We start from the raw sequence: 23,149 nt of genomic DNA on the forward strand, positions 1-23,149 counted from the left end.
AAAAGAAAGACAAAGAGAGCAGACGAAAAGACGAGTGAGCTGAGGCAAGGAGAGATTCACAGATGGAGAAATGGGTGAGCTGTAGACAAAGAAAATGACACTGTCAAAGAATTAACTAATTATGAAAATATGAAAACTAATTTCCATATATTATCAGTGCAACAAGTCCTTGAAATCACACCCAGATCCACGTATCACACTAACTCAAGTTAGACATTGTGATGTCCCGGACCTTGGGTTTAATACATTTTCTCTCACTGGACCTCTTTGAATTTTAGTTGATTACCCCTGGAATAAATGATGTGAAATTGCAAATATTTGGAGCCGAATTTTGGCGCGCCTTTCTATTCACATTAGGAGAAACATGATTTTGCAAATAAATGATGCACATTTTACAAAAAATTCTCACTGCAAAAGAGTGCAGAGTGTTCTACATGATCCTCTGGTAGACTTAGAGACATCAGAGTGGAAATTAAAATAAAGTTTCTGCTGCTGCCTTCTCTAATCTGTGCATAACTGTACCTTAACTCACAGGTCGGAGGTCAGTGAGGTTTTGTTTCACTGTTTTATTCACTGTGCTTTCCCTCTTATCAGCTACGTCGGCTGTGAGGAGAGACCAGCGTTTCATTCATTCACTAAACTAAATCATGTTACTAATATTATTAAGGGCACCTTGGAGGGGGGTTAACCTATTGTGTTTTGACAGTGAGCAGACAAGTATTCATGGAGCAGTGATTAGCTGTATGACTGAGGTAAGAGGAGAAATGTTGTTAAATATATCACCGAAGCACAGTCCTGTTTGGCCGTAAACAGCTCCGGCTGTTCCTATAGTTGACATGGATAGTACCAGACTGTCTGTCTTCCTCTTCCTCAGATTAAAGATAAAAAATCATATGAAAAGAAGAAAAAAGGAGACAGTTTGCTCCTCTGTCTGTCTCAAAACTCCTCTTGCATTGGCAAGAAGAAGTGTTTTGATTGGCCAGATGTCAGGAGTGAAACTCATTAGAGGAAACTTTGAAAAAAATCAAACATGGTTCAAAAAAACAGACGTAATTTTGCATGGAAAAATTTCGCTGCTGGTGTGAAAGCTTGCTCTGACTTACTACATGCTTGATAAAAAATATTTTCTGGTGTTTGTTGTGCAAGATCCCTTCTTTCTTTATTTATAAGGGCCCCCATTAGCACTAGCAAAAGCACTGGCTAGTCTCCCTGTAGTCCTTTAGTTGGTAAAGTTCCTAAATCAAGTTAGAGAGGGCCAAAAAGAATAAAGAATGGCATAAAGTAATTGGAAATATTTTTTTCATTTATTTTGAGAGGCACCTGGATGCAGCGAGGACCTCCAATTCATACTGGAAGTCAGACGAGCGCCATATCTCGTCTTCTAATACCAGGTGTCACTTGAAATGAACATCTTCATTGTTTTCTCCGTGTGTCGCCACCATGTTAGTATAGGCAGGTCCGCCACATAAGGAAATACAAGTAGACGAAAAATACGCAAGTTTTCAGACTAACAAGCACAGTGATTACATAACATATTTTTATGAATCGATTTTTGATCCAAATTCAAGCATCACTGAGCACAGACATAATATGCGACAGAAAATTGGCTGGCTGGCCGGACGCCGATGTCGCCGCCATGTTGCCAGAGGCAAGTCTGCTAAGTCATTTAATACAGTAGACAAAGACTGTGCACGTTTTTAGGATAAAAAGCTCAAATGACAAGATTAATATATGTATACATAAATTTGAAATAAAAATATCTATACATGTATGAAACTTCATTATATATAAAACTATTTTATTTTAAATCACGGAGTACATCTTCTCATTTAACTGCGAAAATACAAGAGAGCAGATTCTACTTTTATGTTTCACTTTCAATTATTATTTTAACGGATCATTTATTATAAATGGTTCATTAACATTAATGTCATCTTGTCCTCCTAATTTGGAGGCGACACACAGAGAAAACAACGAAGAAGACGTTCAGTTCAAGGGACTTCCAGTATTAGAAGACGAGATATGGCGGCGCTTTTCTGACTTACGATGTGAAGTGGAGGTCCTCGGCGGCTTCCAGGTCCCTCTTGGTTATTTTACATAATTTATTGATGTTATGGTGATACAGTGATGTATTTTTGTAAGTTTGGGCCCCAAGGAGAGCACAAACTCTTCATTTGGATCTCGAGCTGAAAAAGTTCAGGAGCTCCCGCTCTAAAGGATCCACTTGCACTTTTTTTAACCACAAGTTTTCTTTCATTTTTAGATTTTTTTTTTTTTAATGAATTTACACCACGGGGTCACACAATTCCTAGAGAGTTCCACAACCTTTTCAGCCCCCACTGGAGGTGGGGTTGAAGGTTGGATGGTTTGTGCTTTAGACTGTATACTGAGATGGACAGGGGAACCGTGCCCTGGGATTGAAGCCAAAATATTTACAGCCCCTCTGCTGACTGGCTAGAGTATACTTCATAAATCCCCCTGCTCCATGTAAACAGATGGAACATGGGTCTAAAAATAAAGTTTGACTGTTTTTCTTGTTTTAAGCTCAGTTTTGTCTCGTCAGTGAAACTACACATAAACTCTGTCATAGATTTATTATCTAATCTTAGCTTTGTCTTGTATATTTCACATTGAAGAAATGAGCAGATTGATTGGCAGAGTAGAGAATATGCAAAAAGTCTGACAATATAGTCAATGAACTTTCCATGACTGAGTGTCCATTCCAAATCTGGACTGTGCCAACCCAAGGGATATTTGACTTTTCATCTCTAAGTTTAAAGTCTGCTGTGGTGAGAGAAAGAGGCATTGCAGCAATTCTGTGGTTCCACCAGTGCACCAAGTGCATTACAGTATGTCAGCTCCTGTCACAGGGGTATTATGGCTTCATTTTAGTACAACAGGAGGTGAAGACATGATACCGTATTAATGTAGAGTCAATGCAGTGTGTAGGGCCAATGAAAATATTTGACATTTCCATGCTGGTAGCATAAATGTCAAATCATGGAGGAATTTTGAAAATGATAACAAAAGACAAAAATGTTGAGCTGTAATCGGAGAGCCCTTGATATCCATCCACATGCTAACACTGTCCCTTGTTCTACAGTGGCCTGCTTTCACCCTGCCTGGAGGTCTACAGTCTCTAGAGAAGAGTGTCTGTATATTTATACCCATGAAGTGCAGCTCGGTGCTGCTGCTTGTATTCTGTACAGTGCACTGTTGGGACAGATGGATACAGAGCTGTAATCAGAGAGTCCTCCAATTACAGGCCTACTACCACCACCGGTGGCCGAGAATAGACCGGGAGGAGTGGCGGCAATGGAAGAAGATGGGACACAACAAGAGAAACCAGGGAGACATTATAATCAGTCTAAATTATGTGGCTGATGGGCCGGGAAGGCTTGGAGGGCAAGGTGATGGGTGGGCAAGGGGGTGGAAGTTCCTGTTTAAAAATAGTAAATGAGAGAGAGATTCGAGCTTTGTTTATATCTGCGTGATTGATCAACGCCATGTTTGTTATGAGAGGAAGTGGGAGCCACAAACTGCATAATTCAGGCTTTACTGTGCTGCGAAAATCTCATTTTGTAGCTTGAAAACCACAGACTTTCACTTTTTAACATATGTTTACAGAGCTTAAGAACCCACTGAGAGAAGTTTGTTATATCAACAGGCAGTTTAAATGATGGAGAGTTTTTCAAATCATGCAAGAGTATTTAAATTCTGCCTCTCACAGTTACATATTAAAAGAGGGAGAAAAGGGTGGGAGAAAAGGATGTTCAAATAGATAAAGGTGCACAGAAACATACACAAACCATCACTCACAATAAGTCCAGGAACTCCGTTTGGACCGGGGGCTCCCATCTCTCCCTGTAGTCAGAGAGGAGGAGAGAGAGCCAGTGAGATGAAGGGAGAGGCAGAAGGAGCAAGTTTCTGGGGTTATTGGCTCTTTTTTAAACAAACATGCTCAGAAGAGTGGCTCAGTGTTCATCACAGCTCATGAGAGGGGGCTGTGTGTGTGTGTGTGTGTGTGTGTGGGTGTGTGGGGGTGTGTGTGTGTGTGAGAGGTGGACGTGATGGACGTGGAGGGGGATGTTAGTCCAATGTCCCACTGAGGCTTTTTCCAATCTGCAGGTTTGGTTTGCTCTCCTTCCAATAAAACGCAAGAGAGAGATTAATTCTACTTTGTCCAGATAGTCTTGGTCCTCAGAGAATGAATCCTAAAGATGTAAATGAGGCGACTTTTCTTCAAGTACCGGCAGCAGGTTGAAGTTCTCAATGATCCTGTCAAATAAACTGGCATGTATCTGGCTAATCTGAATATCAATGAACCACATCCATGATGATGTAACCTTGAAATTTTTGTTGTGATAAAATGTGATAATGATTATTTGATGGGTTGTCATGAAACTATGAAATCACAGTAACTGTCCTCACATATTGATTTGCCTGTAAAGCCCAAATAACTGCAAATTCTCTTTCAAGCATTAGCTGAACTTGTTGCTTACTTCCAACGATGCAAACAGGCTAACCTTAGAGTATAATCAAAATAATTACAGTTCTAAAGGAGGAGTTTCAAACATACTATAACCTTTGATAGCTAATCCTCTGGACAGTTTGGATGAACATAAACATAGCATTAGATTCTAAGAAGGTAATGGGGTTGACTAATTATTGAGGCGGATATTTGACATTTGGCTGATTAGCTGCATTTTGTTTTACTGATAATCGTTAAAAGTCAACTGCACTACTTTGTTTCCACTGCCAAGTGTGTCTTCCCCTCTAGCTTTATTTTTCACTCTTCAAAGTCTCATCATATGTCCTAGATACAACATAATCTGATTGGCTAGATGTTACATGAGTACTAACCAATCAGTACTTAGGCCTGGGTGCCACTGACACAGTGAGTGTATGGCATTACTTCCTGTTTTCCTGCTTCTACTGTGGTGCTTAGTGCTATTTCTCAAGCTGATAGAGCGACATTGTTTATTTTCCTTTGGGTTTTTTTGGATGACATTAATTTTACTTTTGCCACATTAAGCACATCCTGTACTTCATATTAAACACATATCGTTCCAAACATCAGTTACTGGTGTCAGGAACTCCTGATAATTGGTATCAGCGGTGAAAAAGCAATAATGGTCAACACCTAGTTGGTACATAGTGCTGTAAGAAAATACCTGGTAGCAAGCCCTTACTAACAGGCTTTCTAAAATCCAGCAGTCAGGACCTGCTTGTATGGCGGGGCCTGATAATCATTACTGGTTAAAAAACAAATAATTGCAAAGCTAATAACAACTATTTCAGAATCAAAATCAGCTTTAATGGCCAAGTAAGCTTTGCTCTCAATGTACAGGAATAAAAGAATAAATGGAAAATAAATGGAAAAACTATTCTAAAAAGATTTAAATACATACAAGCTCTTGATTACTAGTGTAGACAAGTCTGTATGCAGTGATGGTATGGTTGTAAATTTTGCAAAAGGTGCAAGGATGCCGAATAGACAAGATCAAAGTTTAAAATATGCAGGATGTGTTCAGATTTTCCTGAGGTAGAATGCATCATTTAAAACAGTTTACATTAACTGTTCAAAAATCCATTTTAAGGAGAGGCATTTTACCACAGTAGGCTTTCTTACAGTATTTAAGTTACAGCTAAGCAGTAAAGAGAGTGCAGGATATTATACAGTGAGTATAGCATTAGCTACACTGTTGCTACGATGCCAACATGCTAATCTAAGAAAGCAAACTCAACTCATATAGTAATTTTAAAGGAGGGATTTTGGTTTTCTCTTCATAAACCTCAGACTAGATCAACATTAGCATGATCAATGCTAACGCTAACATTCATGCTTATGCTAACATTTAGCAGAACAAGCAACTCCTAAAAAACAATGCTGTGTACACTAAATTTTGAATAAGAACATTTTTAAGTTGTCTTGTGAAAATTCCCTGAGAATAACTGTATTCTGTGCCATAAAACCCATCTAATCTGTTGCTGCTATGAGTTGGATTTTTAACTGTTTCTGCACTTTCTGAAGGGATATTTTGACATCAGTAATCTCCAGACTTTTGTGGAATATGTACAGAATTAAACAACAGAAAAGTACATTTGAAATATTTTGGGGTCGACTGATATTGGTCGTTTAGGGTTGACGTCGATACCTATCATTAGCAGCTCAGGAGACTGATGACCAATATTTAGAACCACTATGCATTCATTATGAAGTACAAAAACACTTCATGTGGCAGTTAAACTGTATGAGCAAAATAACTGAAGGAAAATAAACAGTTTAGCTCTAGCTCTATCAGAATTAGAAATGGCACGGAGCAACGCAGTAGCTGCAGGAAAACGGGAAGTGATGCCACACCCTTACTATGTCAGCTGCACCCAGGGTTAAGTATTGATTGGCTAGTAGTCATGTAGCCAATCAGATTGTGCTGTATACAGGACATTTGGTAAGACTTTGGAGAATGAAAATAAAGCCAGATGGGAAGATGCACTTTGCAGTAGAACCAAATTAACACACTTTTTGATCAATTAAATTTGTTGATTATCTGTAACATGCCAATACCAATAATCAGCCAAATATCGGCCCCAATAATCAGCCTGACCGACAATCAGTCAACCCCTATTTTATGCTTTTTATTATTTTGACTGATGGTAAAACTTTCCATTCTTTAAGACAATTTCTTACATCATTCAAGATGTTTCGTAGCTCAGTCAAAAAAGCTTTATTTTCTTACAGATAGCAAAGACTCAACTCTGGATGAAACTGATGCATACTGACTATGTAAATATATCCAATACATCTGATACTTCTGCTGGATAATTCACCGTCATTCTCAGGAGAAAAAAAAAAAAGCCGGGCCAAGACAGGATTTACTGGGAGTTTGGTTGTCTTAGCAACACGACTGAAAACTCACAGATGTGTGAGCAAAGTGTTTCTTAAAACATGAATGTGCTTCATGTTTATTATGTATTTAGAGTTTGTTAAAGAGCAACTTGCTGATGTGTTTATGGCTTTATTTTAGAGTTTCTCACGTTGACTGATGAAGTGCTACATTAGTCAGAATCACAGTGAACATGCAGGAAAGAGCTTAAATGCTAAGGTCAAATATTTGATGCCTTCCATATGGACTGAGCCTTGGGGCAGACTAGAAAGCAGTCTATCTGACCCCTCTTCACTGAATTTGGAACAATTTCTCAATACAACCTCCTATTACATCATTTACTATACTTGGATATCACATCCTAATAATAATAATGTATGTGTGTGCTGGTGGCCCGTTTACATGGGTGAATGGAAAGGTCTGCATTTGAAAGCCAGGCCCACTAACTGATCTGCCATTAATACTGCAGGTTTCTGAAAACTACAGCCAAGAAAAATTATCTACAACAGAGGAAGGCACTGGTTGAAATTAAATACAGCAGTAAAACTTGTCCGGAGCAAAAAAACTCACTTCAAATAAAACAGAAAAACAGAGGCCAACTCCTGGATTGCAGCATGATTTACCCTGCGGCTCTGCCAAAATGTCAGTGCTAAAACACTGAGGGGGTGGGTGTGTGAGTGAAACCGCTGCTCTCAATTTGTGTGCTTGTGTAAGTGGAAAGGCTCTGTGTTTCAGTGTGTGAGGACTTGGATTGGTTAAATGTTTAGGTGTGTGAGTGTGTGACATACAGGCTCTCCGTCTGGTCCAGGTGGTCCTCTCTCCCCAAAGTCGCCTGGAAACCCCTGAAGACAGAGAGAGTAGCTTTAATGTTCTGCTACAGAATAACAGCTGCAATACAACTTAGAGATAGATGAGATGTAAAGACTCTGTTTCTCTCTAATATTTGTAGTTGACACAAACATCACATGAACAGTGCCTATAAAATAATAAACCCCCTTTAGATGGTTTACTCTTTCATTGACTTTATAAATGGTCAATATAGATCGGCTTTTGACAAACTCTATCTACAAAGTAATGTTAATTAGATAAAACTATGTAAGGTAAAATAAGTGACTGCATAAACATTCACCCCCACTGAGTCAGTGTTTAGTCCAGTCATCTTTGTTGCAATCACAGCACTGAGTCTTTGTGGTCTGGACACTGCAATTTTACCCCATTCTTCTTTGCAAAACTGCTAAGCTCTGTGAGGTTGCACAGGGATCACATGTGAGCAGCCTTTTTCAAGTCCAGCCACAAATTCTCTGTTGGATTGAGGTCTTCACTTTGACTTGGTCACAGAACATTCACCTTGCTGCCTTTAAACCATTTCTGTGTAGCTGTCTTAGTATGCTTTTGGTCATTGTCTTGCTGGAAAATAATAATCTTCTCCCAAGCTGTAGTTCTCTTGCAGACTGAATAAGATTTTCCTCCTTTCACTTTTCAATAACCTTTTCCTTGAGTTGCTTGGAGTGTCCTTTTGTCTTCATGGTGTAATGGTAGCCAGGAATACTGATTAACCAGTGACTGGACCTTCCAGACACAGGTGTCTTTATACTACACTGAATTGACATTTTATAGGGGGGGAATATTTATGCACTCACCTTTTCTAAAATTACATATTTTTATTTAATCGACATTACTTTGTCTGTTTTCAGTTGAACATTAAGTGGGGTTTTTTTTGTCAATTATACTGACCATGTTTTATTATTAAAATCAGTTTAAGAGAAAAAAAAAAAATCCAAGGGGGTGAATACTTTTTCTATGCACTGTATTATCTTGATGTGTTAAACTTATTAGTTATTGCTTGCTATGGATTTACTAAGTAACACATTAGCCTCAATTCTGATTTTGGTTCTATTTTTGCCCAGGCAGCTTCTGAAAAAAGAAATCTACACTCTAGCCACACAACATTTTCCCGAGCTAGATATTAACCTGCTAGCTTCTACTGTGAAGTTATATGCTAACTTTATAGCCATCTTTCTGGTCCCATGAAGATTAAAAGTCAATTTATGCTCATTGTTGGCTAAATGGTCTCTATGGTTGCTAAAGGGTACTTGTTGGCAACTCTATGTTAGCAAGTATGCTAATTTACACACAGCTAGCTCTCATTCAGTCATGTTTCTGGTCCCATGATGACTGTAAGTGCATTCTTTCTTATTTGTTTGCAAAATGCACTAATATTTCAATAGCTAGATGTTAACTTGCTAGCCCTTAGTGGATATTTGACTTCATTAGCAATTCTATGCTAGCTGCTATGCTAGTCTATGAAAACTCATTGCTAGCAGATTTACTAGCATATGCATCCTGCAGATACACAACAGTGTAAGCTGCTACTCAGGGTGCAATTCCTTGTCACCTGATGAGCGCAAGTCTTGAGTATATCTCTTGTTAGCTGCAAATTGCTAAAATATGTTCACTTTTTAGATACTAACATGTTGTTTGGTGTAGCTTTAAGCAGCTGGGATTAAAAAAATCTTTGTAGGTGTGACACTAAAACAATTCCACTCAGAAATAGGTTCAAATTTGATCCACCTTCTAACTTTAATGTTTTTAATGTTTAAATCGTCAAATTAAAGAAACTCACTGTAAGCATCCAAAAATGGTTTAATTGGACCAACAGTGTGTAAATTATTATGGGTTTAACCTTTGAGTTGAATTTCAGTAGCATGTTAGAACAGAGTGTTACACAACTAGGACCTCTACTTCAGTAATTGCAGAGCAATTATAACAATTTTACCAAACAAAATAACCACACATAAGTAATCCAAAATATGCACAAAATAGCATCTTAATGGCTCCATTATACACATTAAGTCTATCAGCTGCAGGGTTGAGCAGCCAGCTGTTCTGTTGGTACATTTTCTAAATGCAATCAGAAATACCAGCAGAGAAGTCTGTCCGTTTAGGAGAAACAAAGCTAATCTTAGCTATGCTAATGGTTTGTAGTGCCTCTACAGAGAACAGTCTCACACATTCATAATGCCACGGTTCTGCTATTGTGGACTCAGCATACTTTCAAGGTGCTAATTACGCTGGATACCTCCAGAAGATGGCAGCTATTTTAACTATAGTTTAGATTTTTAGATATAGAACATTCACATGTTTATTTTAAAGTCTGCCACGCCTCAGAAATAAAACCTAATGACTAAATGTAACTCTTTATATTCAGGTTTGCAGTTTATTTTCTTAGGTAAAGCAAACCTGGGTATTTTTAAATACAGACAGCTCATTCAAACAATAATAATCTAAAATGTTCACCTATCTGTCAATCTAGGACGCATCAGGTCAGTAGTGTGGTCTAACTACACCTAATGCTTTAATTCAGAGGAAAATGAATGCACATTTCTGTTTCTTAAGATATTGGAGAACTTTAGTAAAAACTGCTTTAATAGCACTAGGAAATAATGCTCACAGGGGGGAGACAGAAGTGCAACAGAAATCTATGAAGCATGAAAGTGACCCAAAAGATGAGTCACACATTTGCCAACGCTGCCATAGAAACTGAGGACAAATGTGGGAAACGCAGCTTTGCCAAAAAAAGCACTTAAAAGGCCTTTAATGGGAGTCTGATGAGCCTTTAGTGGATCTCTGCTTTTATAAATGTCATGTTTATCAGCATCGAGGTCACACCATCCCACAGTAGCAGCGCTATGTGGACAAAGTGCGACTGATGAGCCAAATAAAAATGACCTCGACAAGAAAACAAACCGTCACACAAAGAGAGGTTGAGTAGAAACGCAGAAGTGCTGGCGATGCACTTCGGAAAACTTTCCACTGTTTTGGATTTGGATGTATCATCTGTCTTTTGGTTGGAGATGGACATAGTTGTGAGTCTGAGAGTGCGTTTCCTCAACAGAGTACAAGCGCTGCGGTTACGGCCATTAAATTGTCTGGCGCTGGTTCAGGTGCTTCTTCTGTTCTTTCTCCTCCATCAGGGAGGACAGGGATGTTCTCTAAGGGATCATCTTGTAAATGCCAGACTTCCCATTTTCCATGAAAGAGCAGAGAGGACAAAGACAACGATGTGTGCATTTTCCAGTTACACATAAAGGTCAGTGGCAGCAAAAAAATCCCCTTTACTGAACTCAAAATGAGCAAAATTATAGGATAGGTCAGCTACTCTCTTTTTAACACAATGCTGCTCCGTGATACATTATCATTTTTCGCTTTTGGCGTTGACAAGCTGTGCTAAAATTGTCCTGGATGTGATTTGAGCAGGAAAAGAGCAAACTGAGATGACAGAAGCTCCATATGTATGCTCTTAGCGTTGCATAACCTGTGCCAAAGCTTTAAAATGGCCTTTGTTGTGGAAAAATATCTTAAAAACCACAACTCTTGAAATCTCAATGCTTCACAAATGCTGATCTTGCACGTTTAGTGACGTGATTCAGATTTGTCTTATCACAGAATGAACTACAGTTCAGAAACCTCACACTAAGCAAACACTTGCTCGCGTGTGTTCAGAGCTTTCAGTCCATAAATGCCTTATTTACTGAAAAACCAATAAGCTGCAGCTGCAGAATGATCTCAGCAGAGAATTTAAAGTTTGCACACTCCTTCTGAAACAATGTCAAACTGACTTTGAACACTATCTGACACACACAACAGAACCTATGGCTTCCTCCAAATGGCTTGGCTCCATGCTGAGGGGAGAAGGGGGGGGGGGGGGGCAAAAGCTCTTTAATGCAACAAAAGCCTTTTTCTTGTTGCATCCAAGACCCCGACATGCAGTGCTGGGACTGTGCAGTATTCAGGCTGCAGTTAACCCTTCCAACAGCGATGGAAATACTGAGCTGACTCAAACAATGACGTACATGCAGGCCTTTCAAATGTTCACGTGCAGCTGGTGAATCTTTGCACAAAAAGCTAAAAACAAATCAAACAGATGCACTATAAACAGTTATTTACAACATGTATTACTGACTCAATTTAAAGGAGTTGGTGAGCGTAAACCCTTATTAAAGGGTAGCACAGAGGGGCGACTCTGACAGCTCATCTTCATATTCAGAAAAAAACAAGGGCAAACTGCACAAAGCTGCCAAACTTTACAGGAGTTTTAGTTTTTGAAGAGTGATATGAGACGGAGCAAGGTTTTTGGTTCTATTTACTGTCACAATCTTTTTGCCTTTATTCATCAGAGCATTACTAATCTCAACAATGGAATTATTTTGGTCTTCATTATGTTTACCATTCACCACAAGTTCATATGAATTTATTAGCAATAAAAAACTGAAATAGGGCGCGCAGATGGCCTGGCAGTCTAAGGTGCTACCCATGCACGCAGGCGGCCCAGGTTCGAAACCGGCCTGTGGCCCTTTACCGCATATCTCTCCCCACTCTCTGTCCCGTTTCCAACTCTATCCACTGCCCTCCTCTATCCAATGAAGGCATGAAAGCCCAAATTAAATTTTAAAAACAAAAACCTGAAATATCACAATTACATAAGTATTCAGATCCTTTGCAAAAACACCTGAACTTTAGCTCAGGTGCCTCCCATTTCTCTGGATCTTTGCTGAAATGTTTCTACACCTTGATTGGAGTCCACCTGTGGTAAATTAAACTGATTGGACATGATTTTGAAAGGCACACACCTCTCTATAGAAGGCCACACAGCCAACAATGCATATCAGAGCAAAAATCAAGCCATGAGGTCAAAGGAACTGCCTGCAGAGCTCAGAGACAGGATTGCTGACAGACACTAATGTAAAAGTTTGGCACAACCAGGACTCTTCCAAGAGCAGGTTGCCCAGCCAAACTCAACGATTGAGGGGGAAGTGCCTTAGTAAAAGAGGGGACCAAAAACCTGATGTTCACTCTGACTGAGCCCCAGAGATTCTGTGTGGAGATGGGACAAAGTTCCAGAAGGAAAACCATCACTGCAGTGATCCACTGATCTGGGCTTTACGGCAGAGTGGCTCTATGGAAGCCTCTCCTCAGTGCAGAACACATGAAATCCTGCTTGGAGTTTGTAAAAACTCCATATGAAATCCCCGCGGACACTTGTGTGTTATGCACTGAGAGACTTCTTTCTATCCACTCTGCCATAAAGCCCAGATCAGTGGACGGCAGTGACGTCCTTCTAGAACCTTGTCCCATCTCCACACAGGATCTCTGGAGCTCTGTCATGAGTGACCTCCAGGCTCTTTGTTACCTCTCTTACTAATCTCCTTTTGCTCCAGTTGCTCAGTTTGGCTGGGTGACCAGCTCTTGGAAGAGTCCTGGTTGTGCCAAACTTCTTCCATTTGAGAATTCTGGAGGCCACTGTGTAGCAGATACTTTTTGCAGCCTTCCCCAGATCTGTGCCTGTCAACAATCCTGTCTCTGAGCTCTGCAGGCAGCTCCTTTGACCTCATGGCTAGGTTTTTGCTCTGATATCATTGTCACCTGTGAGTTCTTCTATAGAGAGGTGTGAAGAGTGTTAATACGTATTTTAAAGATTAATAAGAAGAGAAATAATTTTTTTTTCCAACTGTGGCATCAGGCTGCAACATAACCAAACTGAAAAAAGTGAAGGGGGTCTGAATATCTTCTGAATGCACTGTATGTCGTTTAACTTTTGAATTTACGATGAGCCTATTAAAATGCACCCATAGTTTTAAAACCCCTAAACCAGACAGTCAAAGGACAAACTCATCTGATGTCTAGGAAATGTGCTATCCAATTGGGGGAAAGCAGGAAAGCAGGAAAAAACTCCTAATCAATTCTTTAATTCTTTAATACAAATCTAGAATGATTTAAGTAATTTCATCATGTAAATAGGACATGAGGTTCATGTAGCTTTGAAGAGAAACAGTCATGATAAATTAGAGACTACTTTTTGCTTTTATACCGTCATTATATTTCAGGGCCTGTAATTGAGGCTCAGGTTTCAGAGGTTGAATCAATATTTTTCTTCACGAGTCTCTTTTAATCAAGAAAAGAAAAGTTAATCCCATATTTCTGCCCAATCCCAGTGATGTCATTCAATAACAGATAACATCCACAGTCAATGCAAAACATTTTCAACACAATTCATCACACTTTCGAAAGATTTTCTGTAAAGTATGTTGAGACAAAACTTTACCGGCCTACCCATCTTGCCCCTCTTCCCTGGTTCGCCAGGAATGCCCTGGAAATCAAGACAAGGAAGAGCAGAGGTGGAGTGGAAAACAAAGCAGGAGAGGGGAAAGGAAAGACAGACAGACATAATGTAAAAAACTTAGCAAAAAGTGCAATAAGTTACACAGAAAACTCTTCGTCAAAAGACACAACTGAGAGTTACTCTCAACAGATGTGAGGAACAGCTGACTGCAGCTTATCCAGCATGTCCCCAGCCCATTAAAGGGGATTTAGCCCCCATTTCTTATGTATGTGTGTTAAATAAACACTAGTTTCTCCTGGGAGAAGACAGGCAGACACCGTCTGTTGTGTGCAGCTAAGGTATGAGACATCTCACTGGCCGCCTGTGCTGGCTGGAGAGGTCCTGATTACAGCCTAGCCTGCCATGACGCAACCCCCTGGAGCATGTCATAAGTAGGCTAATCGCTTCATGTTTTAGAGGCTGTACAGAAGGAGGAGGCCTTGATGAGTTCATGCAGTTCAAAGGCTCAAAGAGGGGGGCTTTTATCATATGAGTCATCAACACTCCCACACAGCCTCATACAGCAGCATCTTGGACAGCTGGGGGCTGTTTCCCGCATTATAACAACAGCCAGACAGCTGAGTGTAATGGCAGGAGAAGCATTGTTGTCGTCCCTTAGAGCTTTTAGCCAGGGCAAAGTTGGTCAAAGTGCATTTTTTGCAATTACTGACTGTTCATGAGAGAAATAGTCACTACGGAAGAACTTACTCTTTCGCCATCAGGCCCAGGAAGGCCAAAAAGTCCCGGGATTCCAATGAAACCCTGCAGGAGAGAAGACAAGAAGAGTGAGTATTTGGAGGCCATAAAAGCAGCAGGTAGAACAGCAACTCCCATCAGCTTTAGGACTGGCTTTGAGAGGCCGATGGTGGACAGGTTGGGCTTCCATGAAGAACCAAGCCATGAGGCAAGTGTATATGCCCATGGACTGCATGGTGCTGGCTTCCACGATGTAGTCCAAGGGCACATACCCTCACGCCAGGGATCTCTGCAGGCAGCCAAGGACATCACAGTGAGCTGTGGGTACAGGGTGAGACACAAACAGAGGAAACAAAAACACAAGCACAAACACTTCAGTCGCAAGATGTGCACAATGTGGAACACACTGCTAAAGGAAAGTGCAGAATATTTTGGAAAAGTGGCTCAGAAAGTGAGAGAGAGGGGACGAGAATGCTTCCTTAAGACAGCAGGGCCTCATACAGAGCTTAAACAGGAAATTCCAGCCAGTGGAGGCGGGGGGGGGGCTTCGGAGCCGCTGAAGGGAGCTGATAAAGAACCTTTATTGGAGCGCCACATAAAAATCACTGTGAATGTGTGTTGCTTTGTTTGTGTACCTTATGGGTGTGTGTTTGTATGCAGAGGCTTATCAACAGTCAGTCTTTCATGAAGTGTCTGTGTTCAGTGTTAACATTACAAGTAAAGGCTCCTAAGTTTAGCCTACTATTAATAGAGCCACATGCAGCCTCAGTAACCATGCATGAATGTGTTCATGTGTGCAGAGGTGTTGCATCTTGGTGCACATACATGCACAACATGCTAAAGGTAACAATACCAACAGTTTGCAACCTTTATGTCCAGCTTTAACCAGGTTTTAGAGGCCTCTTTTTACACAAAGCAAAGAGTCAGAAAGCCGTCAGGTTTATGTGCATAATCTCTGATTCTAACAAAAAAAAAAAAGGTTAGCAACTGAGACTGATAGATCAAAGTTAGGAGCCACATTTGAAAGGAATATTTTGAATGCGCTTACCCGAACGCCTTTAGGCCCCATTGGCCCTATAGGCCCTGGTAAACCCTGAAAAATAAAGACATATAATAGTATTATCAAAGAGCGGCAGGCTACGACAGTCTACCAATATTATAAGCTGTTTCAATATATCAACGTGATTATTAAGCACGTTAAACCCTGTGTGATAGGTTTGTGTGGGCTGACAAAGAAAACATACTCATATGGCTTTGTGGGAATTTCACAGCCTTGTTTTGTTTTTCTCTCTGACAATTTTTTAATGCTCCAAATCCCCTCTGCAGTATTTATCCAAATATTTCCCTCAGTCAGCTGTTCAACATAACCCTAATTCCACTTGGCCCCCTGCCCTTACTATGGCCCTGACTACAACTGTACCAGTCACAGCAGAGGATTTACTGCACCTGCCTGCCAGGATAACCTTTGGCACCTGGGCTTCCGACTGGACCTTGCTCTCCCTGCAGGGAAGAGAGAGAGAGAGGGGAGAAAGGGGAGAGAGAGAGATGAGTGGGTGATCAAAATTGCAGCAACACACAGGCCTGCCTTTCTGCAAAGTAGCAGACAGTTTCAGAGAGGGAGAACGAGCAGAGGTGAGGTTAAAATAAGGAGATGAATGTGTTTGCTTTACATAGAAAGTGGCCTTTGCAGGTATAGTTTGCTCGTGCACTTCTGAATGTTCAGAGAAACTTTCTTTGCTTATGTTTAGCGTTAGGCCTAAACTCTAGGCTTTGAGTCCACCAGAGTTTTTGTTGCAAGGTTAAGAAAGTTGACCTCTGCTTTCTAAGAGAAATCTGTGGCATTGTTCTTAAATGGCTCTGTGAGCCTCATGTTTCCTTCTTTCCAAAATATATCACAAACAAATCATGAAAACAATATAGAGGAATCCTGTCCTATCCAGTGTTGGGTGTAGTGTGTTACTGCTGTTACTGTAAACAAGAGCAAGGAGAAAAAAATCAAGCGCCCCTCTAGACGTGTGCTCACACGGCACCCAATGATTCCGGTAACTGACACAACATAGTCCTGTCTAGTAACATCACCTCCTGTGTTGACATCACTCACATATCCTTACGACTTTTACTGCATTGAATAGTGCCATTTAATTATATTACACTGATGTGGAACATACGTAAGGTTTAGCATTGTATTTTTCATTGGAAAGAAGATCTGAGGTAACACGGAGAAAAGCAAAAGTAATAGAAGTCAGTTACGTTTTTATTTTAGAAAGTAGCCAAACCTAAGCCCAAAAAGTGAGGAAATCAGAGTTAGATTATGTCTTTGTTGTAACAGTTCTTCTTGGTAATAGCTGGAAAGCCTGTTTATTTCCCTTTAGATGGTGCCACATTTGTAAGGATCATGCATTTGTGGGATGAGCAGCAGAGCTGAGAATGTGGGTTGCATCCATGAAAAGTTTGCCAGATCTTCTCTGCCAATGCTAAACAGCTTATTCTGTTGTTGCTATTTTGAGCTTTTGGTACCCCCAGGTGATGACAAAAAGTTGTCTGATTGTGACCTGATGCCAATCAGCGGTGAGTCCATCGCCCACGGCAACTGTAGGATTAAAGTGTGGAGAAGACATGGAGAACGCTGTGCTGATTGCTGCACTGATAGAATAACATCTTTTGGTGGAGGTAGTGTGATGGTGTGGGGCAGCATCTCCCTCAATGGAAAGAAGAGGCTTGTCATCACTGGAGGAAATCTCAATGCAGAGAGACATTGAAATGAGATTTTGCAACCAGTGGCAATCCCATATCTCCATTGTCAGGGACCGGACAAAATTATTAAATTTCCAGTATGTCTTGTTTGTTCAGACTTCTATCATCCAATCCACCAAACAAGAGTCAACGGTAGAATAAACTGTTTGGCAATGGCAGGGAAGATTTGGCAAATTTTCCATGGACAAACCTGTATACTCAGCTCTGCTGCTCATCCCACAAAGTCATGTTCCTTAAGAATGTGTTACCATTTAAAAGGGAAATAAACAGACTTTACAACAGGAAAAGATTTATTGACAAGAAGTATTTATTTGCTTACTTTTGTTCTAAGTTTAGTAATGAGTAGTAGATTACTTTTTTGGGGTATTTATCCCAACACTGGTCCTGACACAGCCAACTATGTAGACCAAACTTTTTTGTACATTCAGCCAGTTCAGTGATATTCACAGACAAAAGATCTGTTGCAAATAGTGGCAGAAATGTTCATATCTTACCCTTTTAAGCTTACATCTGCCAATGGCAAAATCATGCTGATAATGTGGTGCATCCCTGATGTAGATCATGTATGGGATTTTTATGTTTTTTTTGTTTGTTTTGTTTTTTTATATTATTTCAAAATACAACCAAATCAGCCTAAAAATGCTTTATATAAATGTATTACTTGACTGAAATGGGCACTGAATTTGTGCTACAGAGTTAAAACTGATTGACTGAGGTGTAGAAGTCTGCATGACTAAAACTCTCTTTTAATTAAAAAATTGGCACTGAATCCTGGAAATGTACGGAGTTATAATACTGGGTTACATTACAGCCAATCATTGTGTTTAAATGCTGCACATCAGGGCTCACGGTTCTGCTAACATATTCCTGAGTTGTGGTTTGTGTGCACATCATAGCAGCTAATTAGAAGTTTTGTTTATGTGTGTGAGATGTAGAATAACTCACACACAGGCAGTGTGAGTCGAGAATTCACAGAGCACAAGTGTTCATGTATAACTTCCTTTGACACACTCCTGACATGCAGCCATACGCGCTGCGTGCCATTCCCTCTCTTGGATAAATATAGAGCACAATGCGGCCAGCTAAGAGCAGACAAGACGCTGGCTGAGTGAGGTTTGGATCTTTAACCGGCCAGCTGAGAGGAGGGGCTCCAGCTTTGGCCCACGGTGTATTACAGTAACATGGAGTCATGAACACTTAGTGCACACCAGCTGGCCTTTGCTCCCAAAGGCCTCAACAGAGTCAGCTCTGCCAAACAGTTGTGCTTATTACTCTGTGTTATGGGGATTCTGACTCAAGGCTAGAGCCTGCATCATCATCATCATGAACAGCAGCAGCAGCAGGAGCGGCAGGAGCTCTGTGGGAATGACGGGGGCGTTCGAAGATCCACAGAGTGGGAGGATGTGAGGGTGAGAGAGAAAAAATCACCGGGATTAGGAGAACGGGAACTCCCTGAGCTGGTGACGTCACTCGGGGAATGGGGACCTTCCTTAAACTGTGACAGTACAGAGTTTGTTCCACTCTTCTTTCCATGACTAAGGCCTTTGCTTAATACAAACAGTAGTATGACCCAGCCCAGCTGAAAATAGCCCTGGACATGAGGCTGGATGCTCCCCACTTAAAATAGTCCTTTCTGAGCTGCGCAGTCATGTCTCCACCCTCCTGTAGCAGCGTATAAAGCCATCATTGATAACATCAGTTTGAGGAAAAGGACACAGGAAGAGACTGTCAAAAAACTAGAATCCTTAGGTCATGGTTACACTTGTTAAAGAGAGACAGAATGTTGAATGACAACCTCCGGGAAAACAAAAGAGTTTTACTCCCAACTATGCAGTGTAACAGCCGAGTGTGTCACTGTTGACCTAGTTGGCTTCCTCGTGCTTCTCTTCCCTTTTATTTTCTCTCTTTGGCATGGCTTTCTGACATCCTGGAGAGCATCGCTGCTGCATAGCACTTTGGCCAGATGTCTGTCCTCACCAGAGCTTCATAACAGGCTAATCTAATCTGGCGACCCTGTGGGCATGCTCGGTGAACGCACAGAAACACGCTAACAGAAACTAACACACAATCATACACACAGTGAGAACTGCGTTTTCAAGGAATGGGGGGAGAACGCTGGGCGCTAGTCACTGATAAAAGCCTTAATGGTAGACACAAGGACAAACCAAAAACTCTTGGAAGTATCAGCATTAAAAGACAAGGAATCTGTCAAAAACTTGATACCTTATGTAGCAGACTCTATGGCTACATTCACTGCAGTTAAGAGTGACCTGATTCTGATGTTTTTGCTCACATGTGACTCATACCTAATTTTTTCTTAAACAGTTTTCTTTCAGCCCTATTGATAATTTATTTCAAAGACCCTGCAAAGTGATAATAAAACTGTATATAGGTTTGTTGTATGAGAAGTCACTGTGTTATAAACCCCCAGGTCTTATTTCAGTCAGATAAAACTTCTCTAAGTTTATAAAATTACACTTCAAAATCATGACAAATGAGACAGTAAGTTTTTCTTCATGATGGTGTGGGCATCTCTGTTAAATGAGCTGAAGCCACTCACAAGAAATTTGGCTGCCTGGTTCTGTGCCAGAGAAGAGACAAAGTCTGTTTCCTGGCCTTAATCTCTGTTATGATGCTTTAAATGATCCATAGACCACTGTGGCTGATAGATTTGGTAAATTTACCTCACAATGAACAAAAAAACAGCATTTAACTGACTGTTAACTTTCAATAAAGGCAGTGACATCAGCTAACAACAGACTGTACTGAGATGAAGTGCTCAGTATTTTTATATCGTAGTGTTAGAGGGGCGGGTTATTGTGGGCTCGTGACATCACCAGTCCACATATTGGTCCCGCCAAATTAAACCCAGGCAGGAAAGAGGTGAAAAACATTCTAGCGGTCTAAATCCAGAATTCAGTCACATTTAGGTCAGTGTTTTCACATGGTTACAGCAACCACATTCCAACATATCTGGAGTGTTGAGACACAAATTTTGGATTTTATGTTATAGGGTCTGTAGGTATTGTGTTTAAATACACTTTTAGCCCTATTGTTTCTCTTTTTAAACATTTATTTCTGTCTTTTAACTACACTGCAAAAAAACCAATGAAGAATATGTATGCAAATAACCAGTGAAATGACAATTAAGTGAATCTTGAATCTGGAAAAGCATTGTGTGTGCTGTCTCACCACAGAAAGCTACTGATTGGGCTTTAACTTTGAAAAACACCCTAGAAGAGTACAGTTGTGCAGAGATCTGACAGCAGCTCTCAGCACAGAGTTATGCACGGATGTTCAGTGGCTTCATACTGAACTACGTTCCTGCTTTAGTTTATTTATTTTCAAGTCACAAGCTTGTTTTCACAATGTAAAGAATAGAAGGTAGAAACATTTGTGTTTAAATGTAGGGAGTAAAAGTAAAAACATAGTCAGAAAATAGTAAGTATAAGTATTTGAGCTCATGAATTTAAAGGAAAGTCTTCGTGTCGTGTTACATCATTAATGTGTGGGGATATTGTTCAGTTAAGTGAACTTGGCATGAGTTGTAACACTTGGGAATGTTTGCCTTTTTAAGATCAGAGGTGTAGACAAGATCAAATACATGAGAAAATAAAATCCATAGATCCTCAAAGCTATGAAAAAAATACAAAGTTGTGAAAAATACTTACAGGCTCTCCAGGGAGTCCAGGTGGACCAGGGTAACCTTTCTGTCCCTGAAGAGAGACAAGAAAGAAATTAGAAGCGAGATCAGTCATTGAATAATAGAGAGGATTCATTCAGAAACAGCTGAGAATCCTGTCATGTATGTGGGATTGACAAGTGGAGATTTGGACCAAGTAAAACTTGCATGTCAACGCTTACAACACAGGAGGCAGAACTCAGTGCCATATTAAAGGAATCAATCTGCCTTTTTGTCTGGGAACAAGACTTTCCACTGGCAGTGAAGTAGTGCTGGGAGAGGCCGTGCCAGGATAATGCCATGTTGAGGGATATAAATGCCTTCCTGTTTCAGTCAGATAGTACGGCCCTCTCTCCGCCTGCAGAGCAGACTACAACACTGAAGACAGCCTGACATAGTGCCTGTCTGCAGTTCTGCTGACTCCAACATTACAGACCCCCCCTGACAAACAGCAGAGGGAATCTAAATCAAAGGTAGGAAGACGTGCACATTGATAGAGCTAGACAGCAGGAGAGAAAGAGAAGGAAAAAATAAAAACAGAAGGGCAAAGAAAGGAAAGACTCCCAATGGCCTGCGTTCCTAAACCACAGCTCCTGAATGCCAAGCCAAGACTCCCCCAAGTTCCTGTAAACCTTCCTTTAGCCCTGCAGGAGAAAAGAAGACAGCATCCCTCCTCTCATTATGTTACATGATCACTCCCACTGGCTCCAACCTTCAAACCAGCACTTTAAACTGCTATTGTCAGCATTGTACTCCCTGTTCAATCCTTTAATAGGTGCTGCAACTGTGTCAACAGCGCACTTGTTTTCCAGTATTACAACTAAACTCAAATAAACAAATGCCTTTATTTTTAGCAGCCTTTTCATCTTTTTTTGGATCAAGCTGGCTTTAAAGAAAAAATCCAATGTTTTTTGGAGAGCTTCAGTGGTTGCACATTATTAAAGGACCACTAGGAGGAGATGCTTATGGCTGGGAATGAGGATACTGTACAGAAAATGAGTAATACAATTAAACAAACAGATGCGTCACCAGGTGATGACAGACCGCAGCCACAAAACTGCAACACAAGCAGAAATGTGCGTCTGTTTCCATGCTTTTATGAAAGCTCTATTGGTAGGCAGTGCAGTGGAGAGAACAGGGATGGATGTAGACACATGGTGCCCACGCATAACCTTTAACAAATCCTTTTCAATAGTCTGCCTATTGGGCAGTTATTAGAATGTGATGAGCTTGAGATTCCCACTGTGGTCTCGAGTTGGCTTTTGTTTTCCATCTGTTCTTCCATTTTTCAGGAGACCCTTTCATTGATTTTAGGAATCAATCATGGTTAATATAATTGGACTATAATGGCAAAATTAAAAAAAACAACAACAAAAAAGCATCAAAGTGAAAACAGATTTCTACAATGTAATGTCAACTAAATACAAATGTTTAATATTAAACAAGTGACTGCATATATATTACTCTTCAAGTCAGTATTTAGTAGCTGCATCTTTAGCTGCAATCACAGCACTGAGTCTGTGTGGATAGGTCTCAATCAGGCTCAGTCTTCACTTGAATCTCAGGTCATTATCTTGTTGAAAAATAAATCTTCTCCCAAGCCATAGTTCTCTTGCAGACTGAATAAGATTTTCCTCCAGGATTTTCCTATACTTTGAAACATTCATTTTACCCTCTACTTTTACAAGCCTTCCAGGGCTGGCTGCCGAGACGCATTCCCACAGCATGATGCTACCACCACCGGGTGGATGTGGTGTGTTTGTGGACCATTTTGGTCTCATCAGACCAAAGAACTTTCTCCCACCTGACCATGAAATCTCCCACATGTCTTTTGGTGAATTCTAGTCCAGATTGAATCTGAGTTTTCTCCAACAGTGTCTTTCTCTTTGCCACTCTCCCATAAAGCTCTGACTGGTGAAGAACCCGGCCAACAGTTGTTGTCTGCAGAGTCTCTCCCATCTCAGCTGCTGA

General features: G+C 40.5%; 1 protein-coding gene across 1 annotated transcript in view; it reads right to left on the minus strand.

The window, feature by feature from the left end:
- Nucleotides 1-23,149, minus strand: part of col27a1a (collagen, type XXVII, alpha 1a) — a 113,989-nt gene that overhangs the window by 42,774 nt on the left and 48,066 nt on the right. Inside the window, exons 8-14 of the mRNA XM_041811668.1 lie at nt 21,168-21,212; nt 16,189-16,242; nt 15,791-15,835; nt 14,755-14,808; nt 13,990-14,034; nt 7,676-7,729; nt 3,820-3,864 (exon numbers count right to left, since the gene is read on the minus strand). Coding sequence (XP_041667602.1) covers nt 3,820-3,864; nt 7,676-7,729; nt 13,990-14,034; nt 14,755-14,808; nt 15,791-15,835; nt 16,189-16,242; nt 21,168-21,212 — 342 coding nt within the window. The remainder of the gene's footprint in view (nt 1-3,819; nt 3,865-7,675; nt 7,730-13,989; nt 14,035-14,754; nt 14,809-15,790; nt 15,836-16,188; nt 16,243-21,167; nt 21,213-23,149) is intronic.

Source organism: Cheilinus undulatus, linkage group 17, assembly GCF_018320785.1.
Source record: "Cheilinus undulatus linkage group 17, ASM1832078v1, whole genome shotgun sequence".
Classification (NCBI taxonomy): Eukaryota; Metazoa; Chordata; class Actinopteri; order Labriformes; family Labridae; genus Cheilinus; species Cheilinus undulatus.